The following is a 25,057-nucleotide window of genomic DNA, read 5'->3' on the forward strand; positions in this document are numbered from 1 at the left end:
GCAAACAAATATATAAATATTCTTTATTTTTTTATCGTTTAGCTTGATTTATGCCCAAGCATCCCAAAAAAAGAATGGAAAAGATAACGGTTTAAAGGACATTGCTAAGGGGAAAAATTGTGAATGTAAAGTCTCGTATTTACACATAATTTGATTATATTCAAAAAAATTTAATTATATTCAGTTTAATTAATGTTTTAAGCAAAGATATCGTAGTTTACATTATTAATAATTAGAAAATTTAGCTTTGACATCGACGAAGGCTTTCCATTGGCTGGAATTGAACTTAATAAGCTATGAACAAAATAAATAGGCATGTTTTCGTTTGCTTTAACAATTGTCCTATTCAGCTCGTATTCCGCTTTAAATCGTTTTTGCATATTAGGGTCAACCAGAGACCAATTCAAAACCTATTAGAATAGAAGGAATAGAATGGTTATGTTGAGCCTGGAACCTAGAAGATTAAAAGGTTCTTACCTTTTACTGATTTTTTACGGGCCCAATCCCAGGTGTTCGAAAAAGCAATGCCCGAAAAATACACTAGAACAGATACTTTGTTTTACACTTTTCGATTTATTCTTCTTGTCACGGCAAAGACGGAGATCATAGCCATATGCCCTATAATCTGTTTATCTACACAAATTCATAGCTTAGGGGACTCCTTCAGTCCTGTGAGAACGAATCAGAGGAGTCCAGGTAGAAGACGAACTTATTTTCCATTTCGTTTTCACAACCACACAAATAATTCATTATTTTGTTGATTATCACTACATTAACTTAAACATGAATGTTTATTTCTAGGCCTTTGGTATGTCAGGCTGTGCTGGTGGATGAGCAGTAGTGGTCTCCACCAACCATATGTGCTCTTCTCTCTGCCGCCTGCCGCTGTTATCCCGTCGAACCCGCCAAATGAAGAAAAGCAAGACGACAATCAAGAAGGAGAAAATGGTTATCACAAGGCTAAAGACGAATGCTGCGGGGGCTACAATGAAAATCGTAAAATAAATATAGTTAAAGATCGCTCTTCCTCCTCATCCCTACTTACTTTCACAGTACGGAAACTTTTCAGTCCACGTCGATCCGAAGCAAAGGTTCTCGTGCTCTCCTTTCAGAAAGTGATCCGCCGGACAGTCGTAGGAGATACGAGTACCATTGGGTACCTTTGAGCCTACATAGAGGACGGCATTGCCAAAATGCTTAACTATCACATTCGGCAGCTGGGGGACCACGCACTCCTTAACTTCCTCAAGGGGACTTGGCTTCCGCCTAATGGCCGTCGTGGAATTGATAATGGCTTTCGGTTCAGTGGTCACCGTAGTTGACCTGGCAGTTGCAGTCGGTATAACGACACCTTCGCAGAGTGAGTCCAGTTCGTCGTCGCCGCCCGGACAATCCTTGACGCCGTTGCAAAGCTTAGAGTAGGGCATGCACTGGCCGGAGGAGCAGTACAGCTCCCAGTTGTCGCAGTTGGCCTGCTGCATCTGCGCTCGGCACAACCAGCCCTCCTCGTCCGACCCGTCCACACAGTCTTGAGTGCCGTCGCACACGGCCGTGTTGGCTACACACGCTCCGTAGCTGCAGCGGAATCCGTAGCCCGGGCACCAGACCTTCTCGCACATGCCCTTCGTCTCGTCGGAGGCATCCAAACAGTCGGCCTTGCCATCGCACAGCTGATCCAATTCAATGCATTCACCGCTGTCGCATCGATGGCCGCATCTCGTAGCGTTTGGCGATGCGGAGCAGCAAGCGATCCCCGCCAGGAAGAGAAGAATCAGCAGCTGGAGAGAACGATCGTCGAACATTACTACTGCCTTTCTGTAAACAGACTGCCGGATTCCATGTTGTGGCCAGAGGGTATTATTATCGGGGTATTGAAAACCCGTTTGATGATGATATGACGATAGCTGTGCCCATGTCATGGGCTTTTCTGAGCGGCGTTGATTATTGCTTTGCGTGTATTCAGTGAGGCTGGTAGAAGCCGAGCTGATTTCATTTTATAGATAGGCTAAACTCCCATATATAATTTTGATTTTGCACTAGCGCTTCCGTTGTAAACTGTTTACAGAATTAAAACTTTATTTATCTGCTTTCAAAATCCATATCTTACTTTATTTCTCATTCAAGGCGAGTATACTCATGTTAGTTAGAACAAAGTGCTCTTTTTTTATAATTGAACGCATTAATTATAAAGAAGAACATATCCTAGGCGGGGTTAGTGGGGTACGAAATATAAATACAGCTCGGAAATTGCTGTGGCCGGAAACAAAAAACTGCAAGTACTTAAATTAATCTTAAGTAACACGTCAAAAGCTTTCCCAAGGGCGGAAAGGCCCCGTTATTTCTTGTGCGCAGACTGAGGTGGCGGCGTGCCATAGAACTTGCGCTTCTTTATGGTGCCGCCCTTGAAGGGAGTGGCTGCAAGGAAACAGTGTCTTAGAAAAGGCATCTCTTTTTACCCCAATATAAATAACTTACCATATAGCGAAAGCAAGTCGTGCTTGCTACTGGGCACTCGCTTAAGCACTGTCGCTGGCGTGGCGGTCATGTCGATGGCTATGTACTGCTCCCAGAACGAAGCAGACAGCTCGAGCAGCGCCTTCATCACCTGCTTCTGGGTGAAGACCTCCGTGTATATGGCGTGGGGATCGGGATCCGCCGATGAGTAGCCCACAATGGTGGGGCCAAAGATGAGCGCGATATTATCGATGGGCATCAGCACCACGGGACACTCGGCAATGCGCTGGAAGTGCAACACGAGGAAGGCCAGCGTGTCCCGGTTGGCCTGCGGCAGCTGCTTCACCGACTTGCACAGCATATCCTGAGCCGCATTGACATCCGGATTCTGCACGGCGTTGGCGAAATCCTTCCACTGGCTGGTCGGGATGAGGGGTTCTGTCAGGGACCTGAGGAAATCCTTGACACAACAGCACAGCACATAGACGTCTGTGTTGCCCAAGTGAGGCGTGGTCTTCCCCCGCAAGAACTGCTCCTTAAGTGCTTTGTACTCGCGCTCCGATGACGAGGCTCGATACAGGCCCACCTCGGTGAGGCCACGTGCTTCGATCTCATTAACACAGTGCACGATCAGGGCCGGAATCATGGGTGCAATGGACGGGGCAAAGTCGCTGACGTAGCCGGTCAGCGTCTTGGCTGTGGGCGTTCCCGTCTGAGGAACACAGCTGACGGTTAGCAGATACCAGCAGTCGAGGTGACAGCGTACCGGGCAATCCCGGCAACGCAGGCCAACTGATCCAAATCGAATTCTGCAAAGACAGGGAATATTTTTGAAAATGTACTTTACTTTTGTGAAAACGTTAGGCTTACCGCTTCTGACACTGCACACAGTTATCGCCGCGCAAGAAAGTTTTTTGGGTGAAGCTGTGCTTCCTCATCAGCGGACGGTGCTGGGTCGGAGTGGCCGAGTCGGCGGCCAGCAGAGGAATCTTCTTGTTCAGAGGCGTCAGCGGCGGAGCATTTGGCTCTTTTAGTACCGAGCGACGCGGCGTTGAGGACAGGCCGTCGCCTACCCTATCCGGGCCGCCAATTAACGGCAGGGACTCAATGGTCGACTCTGCCCGGATCACGCCCTGCCCGTCCTGGGGTATGGTGACCTTGGTGGTGGCACAAAAGCGCTCAGCGCCCTGACCCACGTCCACAGTGTGCTGCTCCACTCCGATACCGGCGCCCGAGCGCCGTGTCTTGGTCGTCGTGGTTGGAGTATTCACCGACATGCTGCCATTCAGTCCTGAGCTGAGGCGCGATCTTTTGTTTCCCACACTTGGAATTGGGTTCTTGGGCAGCGAGGGACGATGCTCACGCCAGGACTTGGATCTGCGCACGTCCAGGAAGTCGTCCTCAGAGTGCGTGATGGATAGATCGGACAGCAGCGAGCCGGTGGAGTTGATGTCGCCATACGACTTGTCCTCGCGAACTGTATTCAGGGATTTCCGCTTCCTGGAGGAGGGCAGCGTGTTAAGGAAGGCCAGCTTGTCGCGAGTCTCGTTGTTCAGATTGCGCTCGTGGCGCAGCAGATCCGCCACTGCCATGATCTTGCTCTCCATGGCGTCGCGCTCGTGCTCAGCCTGGCGACGGGCCTTCATTTCCGTATCAATGATACGACGGGCGTGAAACAGCTTGCCCTCCAGATCGCCCATCTTGGTCAGCGACTTGTCCAGCTCGCTTTGGATCCTTGCCGTCTCCGCCGCGTAGCCAGCGCACTTCTCCTGGTAATGCTCGAAGATACGCAGGAACCGAAGGAACTCTATGGCGACAACGCAGTTGTAGGTACTCTCACTCGTACCGCATCCGGTTACATTTACTCACCCTCCTCGGCCGTTCCGTCGGTCAGTACCTGCATGCAGCGTCGCAGATCATCATACGACGCCAAGGCGGAGAGCTCCATTTTCCGTATGATCTCTATAGCTACGGATGCAATTTCACGTTCACGAGCCCGTGCCCTAGGTTTCTTTTTTCCACAATAATTTTATTTTAATTTCACAGTAAATGCGTGGCGAAGGAAGCACGCTGCAAAGGACGCGATAAAATTTTCAGGTTCCGTTGTTTTCAAATTGACGCCTTCCCGCGGTGTGACCGTTTGCCGAACGATCGAAAACACCGTAGAGCCGTCAAGTACGCGCGAAAATATCGGTATGAAGAATGTATAGAGAAATGTTTTTACATGGACAAACATGTCAACAAAACCATAAAATAGCCTGGTACTAATATTAACGAAAATCGATTCCCTTGACTGAATTACTGAAAATATCTTCAAGATATCGCGATAGTTAGTTGATATTTTCAGCAGTTTGTATGGGAAAAGTAAGAGCTAAATTTCGTAATATAACCAACGCGTCGTTGACCAAAAAGCAACGAGCTGTGATTTTTCTAACAAAATCAACACAATATTTGACATTGATTTAGAGAACTTTAGCCACACTCTCTTTTTAGTCAATCAGTCAATATTTTAAAAAATATATAATAAAAATATCGTATAAGCTGTTTTTAATTGCCGATATTTTCAATCATGCATCTTTGTGAAACAGTTGGGATTTTTTTGCAGATATGAAACTCGTGTTCCCACAGAGCAACATTTTAATCTGATGCGCTTTTGTTGGCGATAGTTTTTCGTTGCAACTCTCATTACTTCTTTTTAATTGTAAAGTAAAGCATGCCTAAAAAACTCGTTACTTTTTTCCTGAATATTCTTGTCCCATATTTTCTCAAATTGCTACTATTTAATAAAAACGACTACTTCAATTTTATTGTTTTATTTTTTAGCTCTTGGGAGCCTATACCACCATGCGCCGTGTTCTGGGCCAAATGCCCAAAGAGAAAAATTAAAGAAAATTAGAGAAACTAAAATTCCTCGCATTCTAATTCATTTTACTTTGGTTGGTACTGTTTATATACATATACTTTTATTTATATCGACGACTTCAAGTATTCTTTAGAGACGTGCTAAAAAAAATCCAAAGATTTCCAAGAATCTTAAATATTCCAATTTATCAATAAATCCTTATAAATTAATAATAGCATTGGAAAATAATATTTAATTCAGCATTTAGATGTATTGGCCTAATAAATATCAGCACAGAAAAGCTTTCACAACTGAAACTAATGACTTATTTAAATTTGATTTTTTTTTTACAAAATTATATAAAAAATATAGATTTAAATAGTGTGAAATAAATCAAAATATATTATTATTTATTACTCATAGAAATACCATAGCTTAAATATTTAATTAAATACATATTTGTTGTAGCTACTATGAAGTTGTGAAGTTTCCTTATTTAACCTTTAGCTTTTTTATTTCCGGAATACACAATTTACTGTCAAAGTTTATTTAAAACATACGTCAACTAAACAAATAATTTAATATTTGTAACATATCGTGACAACCCATAAAATCGTGATACTCGACAACTCTGAATCGAACAGTGCTGCAAAACGTCCTACGGTTTCCGCGGAAACCATTTCTTGGATTTGCATTTGCTTTGAGATCGAAAATGTCTGTTCCCTCGCCAAATCCCACTGTGATTCTCCAAAGTAAGCGCTTTAACGCTTTGCGCAATGTCCTGGAGCGCGAGGGACCCTTCTGCAAAGACGACTTTTCGTCGTCGCCTGACAACTTGGAGTTTCTGCAGACCAAGTGCAAGGTTCTGATCATCGGAGCCGGCGGTCTGGGATGCGAGTTGCTCAAGGATTTGGCTCTGATGGGCTTCGGTAACCTTCACGTCATCGACATGGACACCATCGAGCTATCCAATCTGAACCGACAGTTCCTATTCCGGCGGACAGACATAGGGTCCTCCAAAGCTGAGTGTGCGGCTCGATTTGTCAACGGACGAGTGCCCACTTGCCGGGTGACCCCACACTTCAAGAAAATTCAGGATTTCGACGAGACCTTCTACCAGCAGTTCCACCTCATTGTCTGCGGCCTAGACTCAATTGTGGCCCGCCGCTGGATCAACGGCATGTTGCTCTCCATGCTGCGATATGAGGACGATGGCACCATAGATACCAGCTCCATCATACCCATGATAGATGGCGGCACCGAGGGATTCAAGGGCAATGCCCGCGTTATTCTGCCGGGCTACACAGCCTGCATAGAGTGCACCTTGGACCTGTTTCCACCGCAAGTCAACTATCCACTGTGCACCATTGCAAACACACCGCGACTGCCTGAGCACTGCATTGAATACGTAAAGATCATACAGTGGGACAAGGAGAGCCCCTTTGGCGTCCCACTCGACGGCGACGATCCCCAGCACATCGGATGGGTGTACGAACGCGCCTTAGAGCGAGCCAACGAATTCAACATCACCGGCATCACCTATCGCTTGGTCCAGGGCGTCGTCAAGCACATTATTCCCGCCGTGGCCAGTACGAACGCGGCAATAGCTGCCGCCTGCGCCATGGAGATCTTCAAGCTGGCCACCAGCTGCTACGACAGCATGTCCAACTACCTGAACTTCAACGATCTGGACGGGATCTACACCTACACCTACGAGGCTGAGAAATCGGAAGGTTGTTTGGCCTGCAGCAACACGCCCCAGCCGCTGCCCGTGGAAGATCCAAATACCACCACTTTGGAGGACGTAATCAAGCTGCTGTGCGACTCGCCTCGCTTCCAGCTCAAGAACCCAGCGCTCACCACCGTGATGAAGGATGGAAAGCAGCGAACGCTGTACATGGCCACGGTGAAGAGCATTGAGGAGGCCACGCGGAAGAACCTGACACAGTCGCTGGGCGAACTGGGCCTGCAGGACGGCCAGCAGTTGACGGTAACGGATATCACCTCGCCCTCTGCCATGACCCTACAGCTGAAGTATCAGGCGAACGAGGTAGAGATGGTCTAAGTTGTATTGAATCACAGTAGGCAACAATTTTACATGTAAATAAAAATGCCGCAGGCTCAGCCTCCAGTTGCACAGTTACTCGCTCATGTCCAGGATGTATTTCTTGCCAGTGAATCCCTTGAAGTTCAGGGCTGCGGCAGCCGCATCCTTGAAGTTCTTTAGCGGCACCATCTCGTGGGTGGGGGCCACAAACTTGCCCTGCTCCATGAGATCAAAGATTTCCTTGAACATCTTGGAGCGTTCGGGAGAGCTGTAGTTCTCTTTGGACCAGCGCGTCATCCAGAAACCTCTAAATGCAATGTCCTTGAAGATAAGGGGCCCGGTGGCCACAGTGACGGGCTCCCGGGACATGCCGCCATAGGTGACCAACACACCACCGTGGTCTAGGTGTCGAGACACTTCTGTGGCGCTCTTGCCACCCACGCAATTGAAGGCAAGGCGAGGCTTCTTCATCTTGCCAGACTTGAAGATGTCACTGGTGCGGATTTCTGCCTCGGTCAGCACCGCGGTGGCCCCGAGGCACTGCAGCATCTGCTTTAAATCGGCAATCTCCGGCCGGTCTCGGACGATGCCAATGCTATTGATGCCCCAGGCGCGGCACAACTGATGCACCGCCTGCCCCACGGCGCTGTTGGCTCCGTTCTGGATGACCGTGTCACCAGGCGACAATTTCACGAAATCCTTGAGCATGCGATAGGCCGTGCAGGGATTCACCGTAACGGTGGCCGCCTCCGCCACGCCCACCTTGTCAGACACGGCCATCAGTTGGTCCTCGTTGTACACCGCATGGGTGGTCCAAGTGCCCAGGCCGGTGGCCAGGGGAATGACATGCTGGCCGGCCTTTAGATCCTTGACCTGCTCACCCACACAGAGGACTTTGGCCACACACTCGTTGCCGCCGACAGCTGGAAACTTGGGTTTTACGGGATATTTGCCTGTGCGGGATAAATAGCGGGGAATTAAAGGAGCTCCATTGCGTGCTTCAGCTCACCTTGGATGGTGTTTATGTCTGCTGGATTAATTGGTGCCGCCAAGATCTTCACCAGCACTTGTTTGTCTTTCGGGTCGGGCAATTCACTCTCCACTAGCTCCAGTACATCCTGCGGCTCGCCGTGCTGTGTGTACTTCACGGACCTGGCCAATACAGACATCTGCCGGCTCCAGAGGGCGGACTTCACAGGCAGAAGCGTTCTACGCAACATTATTTACCTAAGATTTCCAGCCGTTCGAGGGTTAAAATTGACAAAAGTGTTATGCCGGCCGGTGTGACCTTAGCTATGCGATGGCTAAAAATATGTTTCTGTTTAATAAAGCCAGGGATTTGTTTGTTATGTCCTGCTTTTCGCGCGTTCGTTGCCGGCTAGGCAAAGTCTCTCTCAAGGAGGGGAACGACCACAAATATATCACGCAGCAGACACAACAACAACAACAAAACGGAATTTCAAACTTGGACAACGGCTAACATTTTGGCAACGGATTTTTGTAACTTCTGGATTGGACTACCTGGCTCATCCGTAGTCCTTGGAGTCCCTCCCAACCATGAGTGTATCCTCCGACACATCTCCCAAATTGTTATAGTGGATCGCATCTGCTCAAATCATCACATCCCCCCCAACACGAATGTCTACTCGAACTTCATTTCGATCACTTCACTATATTTTCATTTTTTGTCTTAAATTCTAACATAGAAATATCCTACCCACGGTACCGAAGGACTTCATACAAGGAACATTTATAAATAAATACATAAATAAATAATTTAATAAATACGAATTAACAACCATGTGACGATTAATGTTTTAGATGAATTAACAGATATGTTGAATAAATATGACTTAAATTACTTTATATTTTTCTGTGAGCTACATTTCCTTTGTTTTTTTGCTGGCGGTTGTATGTGTTTTTTTGATAATTATATTTAGGGATAAAAACCTGTGGCCACCCAGGAAGGAGTGGCCAATTTTTCTCCTCGAAAAGTCGTCTTCTTCCTGGTGGCTGATCTTCCTGTTTTTTTTTCCCAAATATCGTTCCTGGTCCAGGATTATTCACTCCGGAATATGCTATAATTAATTAGACTAGGATTTTTGTTCTCACTAGAATATCTTGTCACAACTCACTGGTAGAAACTCGTTTTTCTTTTTTTTTTTCAATTGCGTAATTTTGCTGCTAATCGAACCGCCTGCTGCCACGGATCTTCGCCCTTTACTTCACCTTTGCCTTTTTCCTAAGCCTCTCTTAATCCCAAAAACCACTCAAAATTTCTCGGGTTCAAACTTTGGTTCCGATTTGGAGTCATCCGGTTTAAGGAACCAGTTCCGTATTGGACTCAGTTACCCGACTCCCTGGACTCACGAGTCGTCGATGACCGGTTATCGGACATACCGATCATCTGGCTTTTGGTAAACAATTTTTTATATTTCTCCTTTTTTTAGAGTTCGCACATAACAAGCACACTACGGTTCCGACGCTTGTCTCGGAACAGGAGTGGAGGATGTGCGTCCGTGATGCGTTGTACTGCCCAACGTAGGCCATCGCCCACATCCCTGAGATTCATGCCAGATGAGTGATTTGCTAGCCGGGCACTATTGCTTAAGGTCCTTTGCGTGGAAAACTCCCAGAGGATTGCCGTCCAAGTTTTCCAAAGCGTACAACGAATTTCCCAACGCTTTAGTTACTCGGCATTTAGTGTACTTTCGGCAAAACTTGGAGTTTCGATTCTTGCTAAAGTCACTCAGTATAAAGTTCCTCTTGTAAATCTCTTGTCCCGGTGAGTATCGAATTTCTCGTGCTTTTAAATTGTAGGTCTTGGCAGCTTTCTCGTAGGCCTGATGTATTCTTTCCTTTATTTTCTCCCGATACAGCTGTAGTCGTTCAGATCTGGGCAATTGGGTTATCTCCGCTTCATTGAGAGCCTTCAGTTTGCGAGCAAGCGAGTAATCTTTCCCATGTGTGAACATATGCTGTCCAAACATGGCAAAGTATGGAGACGTTCCGGTGCTGTTATGTACAGATGACCTCAGTGACGCTTGTATATCGGCCAGGTGTTCATCCCATCGTGTGTGGTCGTCCTGAACGTTCACTCGAATTGCTGCTAACACGGATTGATTCACTCTCTCCGAAGCGTTGGATTGTGGTGCGTATCTCCCCGTTTTCAAGTGCGTAATTCCGTATTCTTGCAGCATATTCTCAAATTCCTTGGAGATAAACTGTCTACCGTTGTCCGTGTGTATTGTTTCTGGAACTCCGAATTGGGTGAATATATTTTCCTGCAGGAATCGAATCACCGCTGTTGATGTGGCTTTCGGCATCTCTTTCAGCCACACAAACTTGGTTAAATGGTCTAGTGCGATGAACAGCATTGTATTTCCTCGGCGGGATCGCGGATATTTTCCTAGGAAATCCAGGTACAACTTTTGCATGGGTCGATCCGTCTGCACTTCCTTTCCCATTATTGGCCGTTTTATCTGCGTTGTGTGTTTGTTCTCCTTGCAGTTTTCACAGGCTGCCACGAATTCTCGGACTTGAACTACCATTTTGGGCCAATAATACATCTGTTGGAGTCTCGCTAAAGTCTTTCCCATTCCTCCGTGCATTGCCATATCGCCGTAGTGAGCCTGCTGGATTAGAGTTGTCGTCAGAGCTTCCGGAATCCATAGTTTCCATTCAAACTCGTCGCTTTCTTCTCTGTAAAAATTGGTCTTTTTGAAGAGAAGTCCTTCTTCCACACGTAAGTCCGGAAACTTATCTTTTCCCTGTTCTTCAATTAATTGAATTCTTTCCAGATATTCAGGACTCTCAAACTCCGTTGTCTCAAAATCGAAGAACTCCAATTCGGCGGCCTCGTTCGGTCGAGATAACATGTCCGCCACGATGTTGTCTTTCCCTTTCCGGTGCTCGATGTTAAAATCAAATGCCTGCAATGCTAATGACCACCGCGCCAGTCTTCCGTTCAAATCTTTGAGTGTCATGAGCCATTGAAGGCTTGCATGATCGGTCACGATAGTAAACGGCATCAATTCCACATACGGCCGGAATCTTTCCACTGCTTTTACGGCTGCGAGGCACTCTTTTTCTGTCACGCTGTAATTAAGTTGTGCTCCTCTTAGCTTCGCCGAATAGAAAGCTATTGGTCGGTCCGATCCCTCTCTATCCTGTTGGAACAACACTGCCCCAATTCCTACGTGGCTGGCGTCACACTGGATCCAGAAGTGTTTCCCGAAGTCTGGATGAGCCAATACGGGCGCACAGGTCAGTGCTCTCTTTAGCTTTTCAAATGACATAGTCGCTTCCTCCGTCCAAGTAAATTTGGTTTTATTTTTCAGGCAGTCGGTGAGCGGCGCACTGAGTCCGGAGAAATTCTGGATAAACCTGCGATACCATCCTGCGGTTCCTAAGAAGCTGCGTAGCTGTCGCGCATTTTTGGGCACTTCGATTTTCAAAATCGCTTCAACTTTCTTCGGGTCTGTTCGCAAGGCCCCGTCACCGATGATGTATCCTAAATATCGCAAGTATTTGAAGCAAAATTTTGATTTGTGTAGGCCAATCGTCAAATTTGCTTTACTCAAACACTCGGCCACTTCTTTTAGCAAAATGCAGTGTTCATCGAATGTTTTGGATATCATCAGCAAGTCATCCAAGTAAACGAAGACGTGGCTGCGGAGACGCTGTGGGATTACCTTATCCATTACTCTGCACAACCTTTGAGCCGAATTACACAGGCCGAATGGCATCCGTCGAAACTGATACAGTGGCCTTCCGGGTATGGTGAAAGCAGTTAAGGGACGACTTTTTTCATCGAGTTCGACTTGCCAGAAGGCGTGCTTCAGGTCGATGCTGCTGATGAAAATCGTCTCATCTACTCGGCTCAAGATCGACTCAATGTTCTGCAATGGGTAAGCATCCTTCACTGTAAGTGTATTTAATTTTCTCGCGTCTAAACACAGTCTATTCTTCCCAGGTTTCTGTACCAGTGTCGTTCGGTTATTCCAGGGACTTTCACTTAACTCGATGACTCCTAGTCGCAGCATCTCATCGATTTCCGTGAACAGTAGTTGCTGTTTTGCCGGAGAAACTGGAAAGACTCTCTCCTTGATGGGTACGGCTCCTTCAACTAACTGGATCGAGTGCTCTTCCACTTTGGTGAGTCCTAATCCTTGACTTTCGTATGTCAGAAACTGTCCTTTTGCTTCTTCCAGCTGTTCAGCTTGTTTCGGGGTTAGAACATGTGCCTCTATCGGTTCTCCTTTGGCCATGACTTCGGCTTCCACCTGGTGTAAGGATTCTACACCCACTACCTCTGGTGCCAGTTGGAATTTCCTCCAGAAATCTATCCCAAGATACAATTTTTGCTTCAAGGAAGGACAAAGGAGTATCGGCAATCGATGTGTTATCCCATTGTACGAGATGTTGGGTTGAATTTTTCCCACTACCCGATGCTGCGTACCTCCTGCTGATTTCATTATCGATCGCGCTTTCTCTAATCTCAGTCCTATCCTTTCCACTATTTCTAGGCAACCTTCCCCGAGCAAGCTGACTGATGCCCCGGAATCCAAAAGCCCCACGATCTCCAGGTCTTCTATCCTGACCTGGGCGAATGGTCTATTATCGCCTTCCACCGCAGCTCTGATGGCCGAACACACCATCCTTCTTTCCGCTTTCCGCTGCTGACCTCTTCTGCGGGCTCTTGCGACTTTCGGAGAAATGTGCTGTTCTGAGCTGTGTGTTCCCCATATACGTTTTCGGACCTCTTGGTAATTTGCTTCTCGTACTGCTATAGGCTCACGTTCCGACCATTTCATGCTATGGCTTGGTTTATTTATATTTAATAGAATCCTACTAATTTTATTTTCCTTACAGCTATTCTTATCCTTAGGCATGCAATTTGACGAGGATTTCATTTGTTCATTGCAAACGGATTGGAGCGTGGTTCCTCGTTCTTGACCACTCTCCTCCCACCGTTTCCCGTTTGGCATCGCGTGCATCTGGGAGTCCTCACTCCTGGGAGTCCACACTTGAAGCAGAAAACCTTCAACACCTCCGATTCACACGCATTGAATGCATGTCCAACGGTTCCACAATTCCAGCAGGTAAGTGGCGGTCGTTCTCTGAGGTTCTCCCAGTGTCTCGTTAAGGCTTCCACTTCCTCCTGATCCACAGGTTCACTTTCGTCTCCGATTGGTTCTGGACAAAGCTCATCTACCCTCGGACGATCCTTATATCCCCGGTGAGCTTCGAAGTTGCTTGGCTGTCTGGTCCATCGAGTTGCCAGGATTCTTTCCGCGTCGTGGCATTCGTGTCGGAGTTGATCCAGGTTGGTAATATAAATCGGGTATATGATTTTCGAAATTTGATCCCTAATGTTCATCTTTATCACCTTTATTAGATCAAAATCGGAAAACGGCATCTCTAGTCGCGATCGGAGAGCGAGCATGGTCTGGATGTATACTTCTATGGTTTCTCCTGGCTTCTGCTTCCGTTCTCTTAGCTCGTACTCTCGCTCGAAATTGGATCGGTGACTCTGGAACTGCTGCTGTAGTGCATATCTCAGGTAAGGCCACTCTTGCTTCTCCGTCGATCTCACGTACATCCAGTACCATTCCTTGGCTTGTCCTTCCACTAATACGTGAAATTCCCTTAGGACTTCCTTCCACGGCACCTGATACGATCGCTGGAGATGCTCGAGGCGGAAAATAAATTCAGACACTGGCATACTCCTTGGACTTCCGTCGAAACTAAGCCCCCACTTACGCAGCTGACCTACATGAAACACGGAATCACCTGTTGCCCCGCTTGTTCGTCGCGGATCCTGTCCTGGATTGGCGTTTTGCTGTGTCCCCCCGTTTCCACTAGGATATTCTGGCGGTGTCGGGTGAGACCCATTCCCTCTTCTTTGCTCATGCTCCGTCGACCAGGCGGTTTGCCGAAACCCTTCTGAAGCGTGCCGATTCACCTCCTGCTTTTCGGATAACGCCCCAGAGTTTGGCGGCGGGAATCCCATTTGGTGTCGTAACCCCGGCACCATGTTTGGTGGAGGTTGCTGTAGCATCCTCGGGTCGAAAGGTGGCAATGGATTTAACAGCGTCTGTGTTGCTACCCCTAACAGTGGCTGCATCTGCGTACCCGAAACTTGACATTGTCCCTGTGTGACTTGTTGCAGTTGAGCCTGCCGAACCTGCGTAGATGCCTGCACCGCTGCGTTCTGTTTCAAGACATCTCGGCGAAACTCCGCCATGCAGTCGTTGATGTCCTTCATGAACTGCATCATATCCTGCTGCATCTGCCGTTTGAACGCATCGTACTCTGATGACATTCCCACCTGGTACGTCTGATGTGCCTGAAACAATGCTGCATTGACTCCTGACGTTATCTCCGAGGGGAGAGCCTTCGGTATGGCCCCGGTTCCGCCTACCGATTGGTGACCGCTTGCTTCTCCAGGACTTCCACTTCCCATTCCTTCCTGAGTCTGATCCCTTATCGATTCCATACCTTCGGGTGCCGATACGTTCTCCAATTTCTCCTCTTGGTTGCTTTGTGATCGCGTTTTTGCCGGGGTCATACTTGCTGGTACCCTATTCCGGATGAACTCCAAACTTCTCCTCAGTTTTCTTCCGATTTGTATTCTCTCCCTTTCACTCTTTTGCATACCCTAACTTCTTTTCTATTTATATTTTATTATTTCAGCTTCCTTCACAATTTTCTACTATGGGGGGGGGGATGAGACGTCGCTATTTTTACTACCCACTAACTTTTCTCTCCTTTCCTTCAGTTCCTAATCCGTTGTAAATATATTTATCTTTTTTTTTCAAACTTTATTAATTTAATTTAATTTTCCTTTTTTTTCAGCCTACGCTTGCAACTGTTGGGCATCGATGTCACACCTTCTTGCCCGTGTACATGGACCACAACAATTCCAAACAAAGACAACAGACTTAGATAAGTTATTACAAATTTACTTTTTGACAGACAACATATTAAAAAGGATAATTGTTTCTTTTCATTTAAGCTCGGTGCACCTTCTAGTCTGGCTTCGCATGAACCGTGCTTAATCGGTCATGGGTCCACTTCTAGTGGTTCAACGGACTGTGCTCTGCAGAAAAATAAATTCTCGGAATATTCCGCACTGTGGCTACGCTGAGTTTGACCTTTTGGCCTGCTCATGGTCCAAACAGCGGGGTTCCGATTTCTACTTCTCCCGGCACATAATCCTGGTGTGTATTCACTTATTTATTTACGTTACTTTTGACTTTAATTTTTTTTTGATTCCATTTCATTAATTTTTTTTATATTTTCTTTGGGCGCCATTTGTTATGTCCTGCTTTTCGCGCGTTCGTTGCCGGCTAGGCAAAGTCTCTCTCAAGGAGGGGAACGACCACAAATATATCACGCAGCAGACACAACAACAACAACAAAACGGAATTTCAAACTTGGACAACGGCTAACATTTTGGCAACGGATTTTTGTAACTTCTGGATTGGACTACCTGGCTCATCCGTAGTCCTTGGAGTCCCTCCCAACCATGAGTGTATCCTCCGACACATCTCCCAAATTGTTATAGTGGATCGCATCTGCTCAAATCATCACATCCCCCCCAACACGAATGTCTACTCGAACTTCATTTCGATCACTTCACTATATTTTCATTTTTGTCTTAAATTCTAACATAGAAATATCCTACCCACGGTACCGAAGGACTTCATACAAGGAACATTTATAAATAAATACATAAATAAATAATTTAATAAATACGAATTAACAACCATGTGACGATTAATGTTTTAGATGAATTAACAGATATGTTGAATAAATATGACTTAAATTACTTTATATTTTTCTGTGAGCTACATTTCCTTTGTTTTTTTGCTGGCGGTTGTATGTGTTTTTTTGATAATTATATTTAGGGATAAAAACCTGTGGCCACCCAGGAAGGAGTGGCCAATTTTTCTCCTCGAAAAGTCGTCTTCTTCCTGGTGGCTGATCTTCCTGTTTTTTTTTCCCAAATATCGTTCCTGGTCCAGGATTATTCACTCCGGAATATGCTATAATTAATTAGACTAGGATTTTTGTTCTCACTAGAATATCTTGTCACAACTCACTGGTAGAAACTCGTTTTTCTTTTTTTTTTTCAATTGCGTAATTTTGCTGCTAATCGAACCGCCTGCTGCCACGGATCTTCGCCCTTTACTTCACCTTTGCCTTTTTCCTAAGCCTCTCTTAATCCCAAAAACCACTCAAAATTTCTCGGGTTCAAACTTTGGTTCCGATTTGGAGTCATCCGGTTTAAGGAACCAGTTCCGTATTGGACTCAGTTACCCGACTCCCTGGACTCACGAGTCGTCGATGACCGGTTATCGGACATACCGATCATCTGGCTTTTGGTAAACAATTTTTTATATTTCTCCTTTTTTTAGAGTTCGCACATAACATGTTTTAACTTACAACGCCTATATGTTGCTCTTTGGACTATTTGTATTATTAATAATGTTATTGTCACGATTCTAATCTATTTTATCTCCATTTAAACTAGCATTTTTGCGTTAGAGAACCCGCACCTTGGTATTTTCGCAGTAACGGCGAACGGTCGCCGTGTTTGTCGCAAAATTTTAGGTGTCTCAAATCGATATTTTTTACAGAAATCCCCGAAAAACTCAAAAACTGAATTAAATACTGGCCAAATGGACGCGTAAGTACAGATAACATGGAAAAATCCTGGCTATCCTGTGACGTTTGTTGGTTTCTCGCAGTTTACAAGACGAGGTGGAGTCGCTGGAGGCAATCCTCATGGAAGATGTTTGCATCAAACGCACGCCCAGGTAGGTGAATCGCAGGCCGACTGTGTTTGCAACACTAAACCGAGCTTCTTTTTTCCAATGAAGCGGAGGGGTGGATCTGATCGAGACGACGGTGCTGCCGTTGACCGGCGAGGAGGAGGAGCAGCAGTACGTGTGCGTCACCTTGCAGGTGTACCCGACGCCTGGTTATCCGGATGCGAGTCCCACATTCAAGCTGCTGCGTCCGCGGGGACTGGACGACGCCCGGCTGGAGGCCATCAGGAGCGCCTGCAACGCCAAGATCAAGGAGTCGCTGGGCTTTCCGGTCGTGTTCGACCTAATCGAGGTGGTACGCGATCATTTGACCGGCAGCAACCTGCCCAGCGGCCAGTGCGTGGTCTGTCTGTATGGATTTGCCGAGGGCGATGAGTTCACCCGCACCGAGTGCTTCCACTACCTGCACAGCTACTGTCTGGCCCGCCACTTGAACGCCCTGAGGCGTAACTACCAGGAGGAGTTCGACAAGCTGCCCAATTGGCTGCAAAAGACCGCCGATCCCTTCCAGGCCCTGTGCCCCGTCTGCCGGGAGCACATCGGCGACGATTCCGACAGTCTTAAGTGCGCCATGCCGCCGTCGGAGCTGACCAATGCCCCCGACTTTAAGGTGACCGAGGAGCTGCGCCAGATGCAGCAGCGTATGTCGCAGCTGTATTTGCAGCAGAAGAGCCGTGGCGCGATCATCGACGTAAAAACCGATGGAGCTGCCGTGATCTCCATTGAGACCGAAGAGGATATACGTCGCCGTAGGCGTCGCGAGGAGGCGGAGGCTGCACGGAAGCTGGAGGGCCCTTCCAAGGAGGAGGTTGCCAAACCCACCACTAGCACAACCACCACCTTTGCGCCCGTGGTTCAGGAGACACAACGCATCACGCCGGAGCCGACCAACAACAACTATCAGCACCACAATCGACGGCACTATCGTGGCGGAAGGCGTCACCACCACCATCATCAGCACGGCCATCATCGGGCTGATCGCGATCGCGACCAGAACTCTGGAGCAGGCGCAGCCCCGGCCAGCGGCGGAGGCAACACTTCATCGAATACAGGGACCGGCAAGCAGGCAAAGGCCCAGACAGCCAGCTCCGGACTTGCCAGGTGACGATGGCTTCCGGAAGAGATGGGCAGCCGGATACCCATTGCGCTGCCATGCTGCTAATATACAATGAAGCACCCCCAACCGCACCCCCCAGCCCGAACGGCCCAGAATTAGTTTCGTGAGGCGCGCGCACTCATTTCTGTGAATTCCTACGTTCGTATGTATGTATTTATGTTTAGTTAGCTTTAGCTTTTAGCGAGCCGGGTTAGCTAATTTCGATTGTAATACTTAGAGGCGATATTTTAGTTTGTATCTTAACTGTAATGATGTATTTGTAATGGTTTACAAGACTTGCGGCCTTGAGCCGAATCGATATTACGACGAAGATTGAGTGAGTAGGGCGTTTGATAGCTAGCGACAGCGAGCCTGTATGTATTTAGCAGCACCAACTGGCAGCGCTGGCGTTGACACCACACAGCATTGCGATGATGATCCCGGAGACTGCGACGACGATGATGATATTGATATCCACTTACGCATAATCTGCAAGCAGCACCTTGAAGTTTAGCATAAATATATGTAGATCCCTCTCTGGCAGCCAGCAGCACAAAAGGAAACGTAGAACCCAGCTTAAGCGGCATTTCTAGTCAGTGAATGGAGAGGAGCCCGACATACAGGGCGTTTGCATTAGCATGCACACACATATTTAATAACTATCACAGTTAATTGAGTGTCTCTGTGTAGGAAAACCAAGTAGAGATCGAACCGTACTATATCGAAAATTCAATTTCAATGTGTCAAATAATGAATACTACTATTGAGAAAACTTTAATAAAAACGTAAATCGAATTTGGAAGTCAAACGCTGTGTATTCTGTGTATATTGCTTTCCGGGGGACCACCAATTGAAATGCTTTTGTAATTATGTTGTTATTTTTTGTAAATGTTTTTATTTCGCATTTAAATTTGTTTTAATTGAATAGAATTACAAAAACGTGTTTTAATGCATTTTCTTTCGTTTCGTACAACAAAATAATTTAGTATTAGTATTTTACAATATTTATATAACCGGGGGCTTCGTTTCTTCTTCTTCCCCTCATTCTCTGCCGTATTGCAAATAAAAAACAAAATATGTATGCAATACAAAAAATCTGTGTTGGTTGCTTTCATGCTTAACAGCTAAATTAATTAATTAAACTTACAGTAATGACTTTTAGTATATAATTAAATATTGTTTCTCATTTCTTTACGCGGCTTACAATTTCACTTTTCTATTAGTTTATAATAACAGAACAAAATCAAATTTTAATCCTCTTTCAACGGGGTTTTAGTTATTTTTTTGACCGTGCCACCCTCTGCCACGACCCCCCTCGTCCCACAGTCATCCATCGAACTGGCGATTCCGATAGAGACCGCAGGAGTCTAGGGGTGCAACAGAAAGGCGACGGCCGACTTTTCATTCGAATGTGTTTTTTGTATTTTTTTTTCTAGGTTTTCTTTTCAATATGTTTCCTTGTTCGTATTATAATTTTTTAATTGCCTTAGAGCACTTGGAGTGTATTTTTCATTAATTTACGCTTGCTTCTCTCTCCTCTCCTCTATTTAAGTATATACAAATCATAATTTTGGAAACTAGTAGTGTGTACAACTAGAGCGAATTAGGGTAGTGGGCGTTACAAATTAGTAGTAGCAAAAGATAGTATTAGTATTAGTAGTACTCGTAAGTAGGTCGGTTGCTTCTCTGATCAACTTTGTGTGCTAGCTATATGTCTGCAGTAATCCTTCTTTGTATCTGAGTCTGTGTGTCTTTTACAAAATATATATTATAGTATATAAACATTATAAATTGTCTCGGATCCTCCACTCCTTTAGGGCACTTGGTAGTGTTAGTCTCTTTAAAACTGTGTGCTGCTACATTCATTGCTAATGTAGACTTCTCATTTTCAGGAATTTTTAGGGGGTTTGTGTGTAGTTTAGTTTAGAACTTCAGTGCGTAGTTAGTACGTAAAGATGTGTGGTTTAGATATTGGCATTCCTGTGCTTCCTCATCCTCTGGTCTCCACCTCATAGCCGGAAGGGCTCGCGCTTCTCCGTCGGCGTGGTGCCGCGCGATGTCCGGCGCATTGTCGAGCTGAATGTCGGCTCTGCTGAACTCTTGCGCGGCGTCTGCATGCCGGATGGCGTGGAGCTGCCGCTGATGTTCCGCCTATAGGCACAGAATTAACATGATATGAGTTAGTTTCAATTTATACACAATTTAAAGTTCATATAACACATAAGGAGAACGAAATTTAAATCAAACTTAAGCATTAGTCGAAAGCTCATTGTTTTTTCGTTTTGGTTTTGGGTTTCATGGCATGGACGACATTCACATAATCATTAAACATGCTCGGAAAGAAGGAAGACTTGAACCAAAGACAATGTAAAGTATAAGATGCACAACGGGCATAAATATAAAAATAATGATTATCAATATTTTCTTTAAATAAAAAAATCATTCACTTGAAAAAGCCGCACAAAAAAACGAAATATACCAGTCGGCTACTATTTGGATGCTCTTTCAAGATAATTAATGATTGATGAAATCTAAATTTGTATATTTTAAACCAATTTTAATTATTAATTTCTGAGTTTTATTTAATCGCTCGAAAAAAATATTATTTTGTTTTTTTTTGAATTCGTCTGTTTTTGATTTATAGGATTTATAGGATCATGTAAAATTTAATTAAAAGAAACCTCTTAGAAAGAATATATATCACATTGAGCGAAATAATAATAATTATTTTTTGATCGATTAAGTAAATATAAAATTATAATTATTATTGACAAGTAAAATATATTAAAATCAATGGATAATCATTAAACATTGATTTCTATTTTTTCACTGATAATGATTACGTGCCCTGATAAAAATAGAATGCGTCGCACATAAAAGTATCGAGTACAAAAGCTAATATGTCGTTACGCATCTTATTCTTTAAACTTTCTTTGGTTGAACAAACAAAGGAAACTTAACGATTAAATTAATAATTAAACGAGTATAAATCATAGTTACTTGCTACTAGCAGTAGAGACTCTGAGTTGGTAAATTGACTAGTTAATGTCTGTTGTTTGGAGGTTTTTAAGCTTATCAACTTTACCCCAAGCTGGTTGGATTCGTAGTCGAGCTGGTGGGCGATGTTGACTTGGAATCGAATGAGGGTATCTTAATCGGTATCCGTGATGGCCGGCTTTCGTTGGATGGGGGTAGTAAGTAAGTACAAAAGTTAGCGAAAGGTAAACCACAACCATAGCTATGCCTATGCCTGCAGTTCATGAGATCTTGTTCTTAAATCTAGCCTAGAGTCTTATGATTATGAAATTATGTTTAATTATGTCAAGGGTCGCTGTATTACCTAATTGGTTTGAAGCCGAAGCCTGTTAGTGCTGGTATGCTGGATGATCTACTCATGCCTCCGTTGCTGTTTTACATACGTATATATATTTTTTGGGAGGGGTTTCAGACACAAGTTTCGCAGTTAGTTGTATTTTTAGTTGCGTTCAAGCAAATTTCAAAAATGGTTCAAATGCCAATTGTAGTTGTAAGTTAGCGTTTTTTATTTTTTCATGATGTTTTGTTGGTTGTTTTTGTGTGAGTGGTGTTCGTTGGTCAAGAGTTAATGCGGTGGTCAACCGAAAACGGTGTGGAAATAAAAATAATAAATTAATAAGAGTGTCTGAATACATCCCGCCCCATCGAGGTCCCCGCTGATCTCAGCAGTGATTGCTTTGTCACCTAAAAGCCTACCTTGTGGGCGCTGGACTGGCCGAACCGGAGGCGGTCTTGCGGGTGATGGTGCTGGTACCATTGAGACGGCTGCCTGGCGTTGTGGTGGTGGTCACCGAAAGACGCGCCGGACGCGGCGTGGTGCCGCTAGTGGTGCTGGCCGTCGACGGCTTTCGCTGCGGAATGCGTGAGGGCGTGTGATCGTCTAAGGACGAAAACAAAACAATGGTTATTAACTGAGCTTGCCATATTTGAGGGGCTTCTGCTTACCCGTGCTATCTAGCGACAGCGTGGAGCCTTGTCGCGACGGCGGCTTCGATCCTTGTCTGCTGAGCGGGCGCGAGTTTGGCTTAGAGCCGGCGCGTGAGCCTCCTGGCGTGAGGCCAGTGCGCGTGCTCGTGTAGGTGACCTTGCGGGGCGTGTACCGACCCGAGGGTCCTCCGTGGCTGCCCTCGTTGTCGCTCAGAGAGTCGGGTGTGCTGGCCGAGAGAGAGGATCGCGATGGACGCGACATGGGAATGGAGCGAACGGAACGCTCGCGAACCTGCATAAAAATATAGGCATATTATCAGTGAAATTCGGGTGCTTCGTTTTAGTTCATCCCCTCTAAATGGAACCGACTGCGGGTGATCCTCCTGGAATAGCTTCTCCTTCTGCTCCTCCTCCTGTCGAACTTACCCAGTGTGTTGTTGGATGACAATGCAGCACATGAGGACTCAGCGGCACCGAGCGACTGGTATTGCAGCGAACGAATACCGTGCCGCCGGCGCCCATGTGAATGGGAAAGGCGCATGGAACCTGGTCTTGAGCGCGGATTTTCTCAAAGATTGGCATTAGTTCGGCCAAGTGTTCGTCGGCTAGGTAGGGAATCAATCAAATTCGATACGTTTAACCAACAAAGGACAGACCAATGGCAGCTGGCAAACGGTATTTGGTCACTTAGGCCACAAAACAACAACCTAACAACTTGATAACCTGGCCTAAACTCAATTGCTGAATGATCAAAGTGTGGGGTGTACTCCAGCATCAACTAAATAGGGCCGCAAAAGCTATTAAAAAATATTCTTAAAAATCCACAACATATATGTACATATTGATTGATACGAATTGTATTCGGTTCTCATGCAGATACAACAAAATCAAGAGTCGGCGGCGCGCAGCAGCGAGAGCTTTTCTTTGTCAACAACACACACACATAAGCCCAAATAAAAAAGAAACAGGAAGGAAAGGAGCACTTACCTTGTGCCTCCTGCAGGGTTTTGGGATGAATGGATGGATGGATGAATCGGTGTAAGGTTTTCAAGAATCGGTTTCATTGTGATTAACCGCCTAGCGTAATTGCACCTGGTTTCCTTTATACAAATTTATTCAAAATACGGCAAGTTTTTGAATGGATTGGATAGTTTTTACGTACAGCACTTTCGCTTAAAATTATGTTTTTAGGCTGAAAATTATATTAGGAACAAAATTATACATAATTAAACGTCTAAATTTATGACGAAAATTAAAAAAAATAAACCGGATAAACAATGGAAATAGACTTGAAAATGGCAAAGTTAAAATATCGATTCAATTACCTACTGTGCTACGCATTTGCTTTGGACTACGGTAAGGTTTTTCGGAAGTACATATTTATATAAAGAAATTAAAAAATTTGTTGTAACTATCCATTCCAACTGAGCCTTGATTCGTATGGAAATTGAAAGCAGGTTACCCTTTGGTTTATTTTTTGGGGGAGTTTCGGTTACTGTCGATTTCTTTTCTTTTAGATTTACCTTGATGATGGGACCCTGTCCACTCATATATGGCGGCAAGTTGGAGCTACCGCCATTCTGGGCATTGGGTGAGGAGGAGGCAGTGGCGGCCGCATTGGGCGTGGAACGTCTGGGCGTGAATGCGGCCATGCTCTGTGAGACGCCATCGGCCAATATGAATTGTTCGCGCAGCTCAATGTTAGTGCGTCCCTTGGCTGCTCCCGTGGTAAACAGAGTGGCATTTTTGGTAGCGATTGCAGCAGCGGTTTGCAGTGAATGCATCGTATATACATTATATGTATGTATATTTGGCATTTTGTTTGTATGTAACACAGAGAGAGAGAGGCGCACACGGGTATGTTTGCAATGTTTTGTTGTAGGGCGAAACATATAAACAACAAACAAATAACAACGAAAGTTTGTTACCGCAAAGTATTTGTCACAGTTGGTTTTTTTCAGTTTTTCGTGTGTTGGAATTTTCATTCGGGTTTCGTTTCGGTTTAGTATTTTGTGGTGTGGTTTTTTTTTGTGGGCACAGGCGGGTGCAGTCGGGCGTGGGCGTGGTCGTGGAGCGGGCAGCGCAAGCGAAGATTACACATGTTTGTTTATATTTTTCGGGATCGGTTTATCAAGATCGGTTATCAATCGATTTTTTGGTTTAATAAAGGAAACCATTTCGGAAAAAAGAAAAAGGGGTAAAACATAAAATTAGATTAGTAAAAACGAAAAAACAATAACACAAATTAATAAACAAATTTTAAATGTACAAAATTTTGCACAAATAGGACGCACAGCGAGACTTTAAACGTAAAATGCATGACATAAAGTACAGTCGTGACAGCTTCTGTTAGTTAACAGAGCTTGCTGGACTGTGTTGAACAAATAAAGCGGATGTTAGTTGAAAAGCAAAACTGGGGTTAAAATAAAAGCATGCTTAAATACTGGTATACAGGTAAATACATGTGGTTAGTCTGACTAACACTAAACAATAGTTGGAGAAACCTGGTTAATACCACTAGCTAACTACAAAGGTAGAGAAGGTACAGTGGGAAAGCAGCTTTGGTATGTGTGTGTGTGTTACGCAGTTAGGGAATCGAAGCGACAAAGATGGGCATGAGAGTAGAGCTAATGGCAGAAACCGAGTGGCTAAGTTGAGCTGTGGGTTTCTTAGGGTTCTGGGTTCAGCTGTTGATTTTTGTGGGATTCTTTGGTTATTGCGTATGAGCTGGCTGGATGTCAAAAGTAATAACAAATAAATCTGCAAATGGACACTGTTAATTTCAGTTTAGCTATATTTTTAGGCAACTTTTGGAC

General features: G+C 45.3%; 6 protein-coding genes across 39 annotated transcripts in view; 2 read left to right on the plus strand and 4 right to left on the minus strand.

Moving 5' to 3' along the window:
• Window positions 1-553: 553 nt before the first annotated feature.
• On the minus strand, window positions 554-1,919 carry LOC108079853 (modular serine protease). The gene is made up of 2 exons (XM_017174365.2): window positions 1,046-1,919; window positions 554-982 (listed from the first exon to the last, which is right to left on the minus strand). Exons 1-2 carry the CDS (start codon window positions 1,917-1,919, stop codon window positions 798-800), a joined length of 1,059 nt encoding a protein of 352 aa, XP_017029854.1. The 3' UTR covers window positions 554-797.
• Window positions 1,920-2,108: 189 nt separating this feature from the next.
• tum (Rac GTPase activating protein tumbleweed) lies at window positions 2,109-4,672 on the minus strand. Its single transcript, XM_017174353.3, has 4 exons — window positions 4,324-4,672; window positions 3,325-4,261; window positions 2,476-3,263; window positions 2,109-2,415 (listed from the first exon to the last, which is right to left on the minus strand). Exons 1-4 carry the CDS (start codon window positions 4,400-4,402, stop codon window positions 2,336-2,338), a joined length of 1,884 nt encoding a protein of 627 aa, XP_017029842.1. The 5' UTR covers window positions 4,403-4,672; the 3' UTR covers window positions 2,109-2,335.
• A 1,172-nt stretch (window positions 4,673-5,844) lies between these two features.
• Uba3 (Ubiquitin-like activating enzyme 3) lies at window positions 5,845-7,447 on the plus strand. Its single transcript, XM_017174306.3, has one exon. The coding sequence runs from the start codon at window positions 6,009-6,011 to the stop codon at window positions 7,359-7,361; it is 1,353 nt and encodes a 450-aa protein (XP_017029795.1). The 5' UTR covers window positions 5,845-6,008; the 3' UTR covers window positions 7,362-7,447.
• Window positions 7,348-19,054, minus strand: LOC108079835 (enoyl-[acyl-carrier-protein] reductase, mitochondrial). Of its 2 annotated transcripts, none has more exons than XM_070283693.1 (3): window positions 18,761-19,054; window positions 8,353-8,570; window positions 7,348-8,296 (listed from the first exon to the last, which is right to left on the minus strand). In XM_070283693.1, exons 2-3 carry the CDS (start codon window positions 8,561-8,563, stop codon window positions 7,437-7,439), a joined length of 1,071 nt encoding a protein of 356 aa, XP_070139794.1. In that variant the 5' UTR covers window positions 8,564-8,570; window positions 18,761-19,054; the 3' UTR covers window positions 7,348-7,436. The 2 variants fall into 2 exon arrangements, 1 of the variants encoding a protein (XP_070139794.1); XR_005990956.2 differs by lacking the exons at window positions 7,348-8,296; window positions 18,761-19,054 and adding exons at window positions 9,294-9,421; window positions 9,479-12,146 and having other exon boundaries at window positions 8,481-8,570.
• LOC108079824 (E3 ubiquitin-protein ligase RNF25) lies at window positions 16,599-19,086 on the plus strand. Of its 2 annotated transcripts, XM_017174320.3 has the most exons (4): window positions 16,599-16,735; window positions 16,885-17,040; window positions 17,102-17,170; window positions 17,234-19,086. In XM_017174320.3, exons 1-4 carry the CDS (start codon window positions 16,698-16,700, stop codon window positions 18,285-18,287), a joined length of 1,317 nt encoding a protein of 438 aa, XP_017029809.1. In that variant the 5' UTR covers window positions 16,599-16,697; the 3' UTR covers window positions 18,288-19,086. The 2 variants fall into 2 exon arrangements, with proteins under 2 accessions (XP_017029809.1, XP_017029818.1); XM_017174329.3 differs by lacking the exon at window positions 16,599-16,735 and having other exon boundaries at window positions 16,813-17,040.
• Window positions 19,087-19,145: 59 nt separating this feature from the next.
• Window positions 19,146-25,057, minus strand: part of shot (dystonin-like protein short stop) — a 99,589-nt gene continuing 93,677 nt past the window's right edge. For 20 of the 32 annotated variants that reach the window (XM_070283623.1, XM_070283624.1, XM_070283658.1 and 17 more), the window contains 5 exons: window positions 23,765-23,958; window positions 22,260-22,533; window positions 22,011-22,194; window positions 21,619-21,684; window positions 19,146-20,429 (listed from right to left, as the gene is read on the minus strand). In XM_070283623.1, coding sequence (XP_070139724.1) covers window positions 20,288-20,429; window positions 21,619-21,684; window positions 22,011-22,194; window positions 22,260-22,533; window positions 23,765-23,958 — 860 coding nt within the window. In that variant the 3' untranslated portion in view covers window positions 19,146-20,287. Of the gene's footprint in view, window positions 20,430-21,278; window positions 21,454-21,618; window positions 21,685-22,010; window positions 22,195-22,259; window positions 22,534-22,667; window positions 22,847-23,764; window positions 23,959-25,057 lie in introns of all 32 variants that reach the window. The other 12 variants (XM_070283675.1, XM_070283659.1, XM_017174215.3 and 9 more) reach the window with 3 other exon arrangements.

This window comes from Drosophila kikkawai, chromosome 2L, assembly GCF_030179895.1.
Source record: "Drosophila kikkawai strain 14028-0561.14 chromosome 2L, DkikHiC1v2, whole genome shotgun sequence".
Classification (NCBI taxonomy): domain Eukaryota; kingdom Metazoa; phylum Arthropoda; class Insecta; order Diptera; family Drosophilidae; genus Drosophila; species Drosophila kikkawai.

Excerpts from the sequence above, each read along its gene's own strand:
- LOC108079824 (XM_017174320.3), top strand. The coding sequence starts at position 16,698 with ATGACCGGTTATCGGACATACCGATCATCTGGCTTTTG. Across the intron at positions 17,041-17,101 it reads AATACTGGCCAAATGGACGC|TTTACAAGACGAGGTGGAGT; the intron begins GTAAGTACAGAT and ends GGTTTCTCGCAG. Across the intron at positions 17,171-17,233 it reads TGCATCAAACGCACGCCCAG|CGGAGGGGTGGATCTGATCG; the intron begins GTAGGTGAATCG and ends TTTCCAATGAAG.
- LOC108079835 (XM_070283693.1), bottom strand. The coding sequence starts at position 8,563 with ATGTTGCGTAGAACGCTTCTGCCTGTGAAGTCCGCCCTCTGGAGCCGG. Across the intron at positions 8,297-8,352 it reads AGACATAAACACCATCCAAG|GCAAATATCCCGTAAAACCC; the intron begins GTGAGCTGAAGC and ends TATCCCGCACAG.
- tum (XM_017174353.3), bottom strand. The coding sequence starts at position 4,402 with ATGGAGCTCTCCGCCTTGGCGTCGTATGATGATCTGCGACGCTGCATG. Across the intron at positions 4,262-4,323 it reads CGACGGAACGGCCGAGGAGG|AGTTCCTTCGGTTCCTGCGT; the intron begins GTGAGTAAATGT and ends TTGTCGCCATAG. Across the intron at positions 2,416-2,475 it reads CGACTTGCTTTCGCTATATG|CCACTCCCTTCAAGGGCGGC; the intron begins GTAAGTTATTTA and ends GTTTCCTTGCAG.
- Uba3 (XM_017174306.3), top strand. The coding sequence starts at position 6,009 with ATGTCTGTTCCCTCGCCAAATCCCACTGTGATTCTCCAAAGTAAGCGC.
- LOC108079853 (XM_017174365.2), bottom strand. The coding sequence starts at position 1,919 with ATGACATGGGCACAGCTATCGTCATATCATCATCAAACGGGTTTTCAA. Across the intron at positions 983-1,045 it reads AAAGTTTCCGTACTGTGAAA|CCCCCGCAGCATTCGTCTTT; the intron begins GTAAGTAGGGAT and ends TTTTCATTGTAG.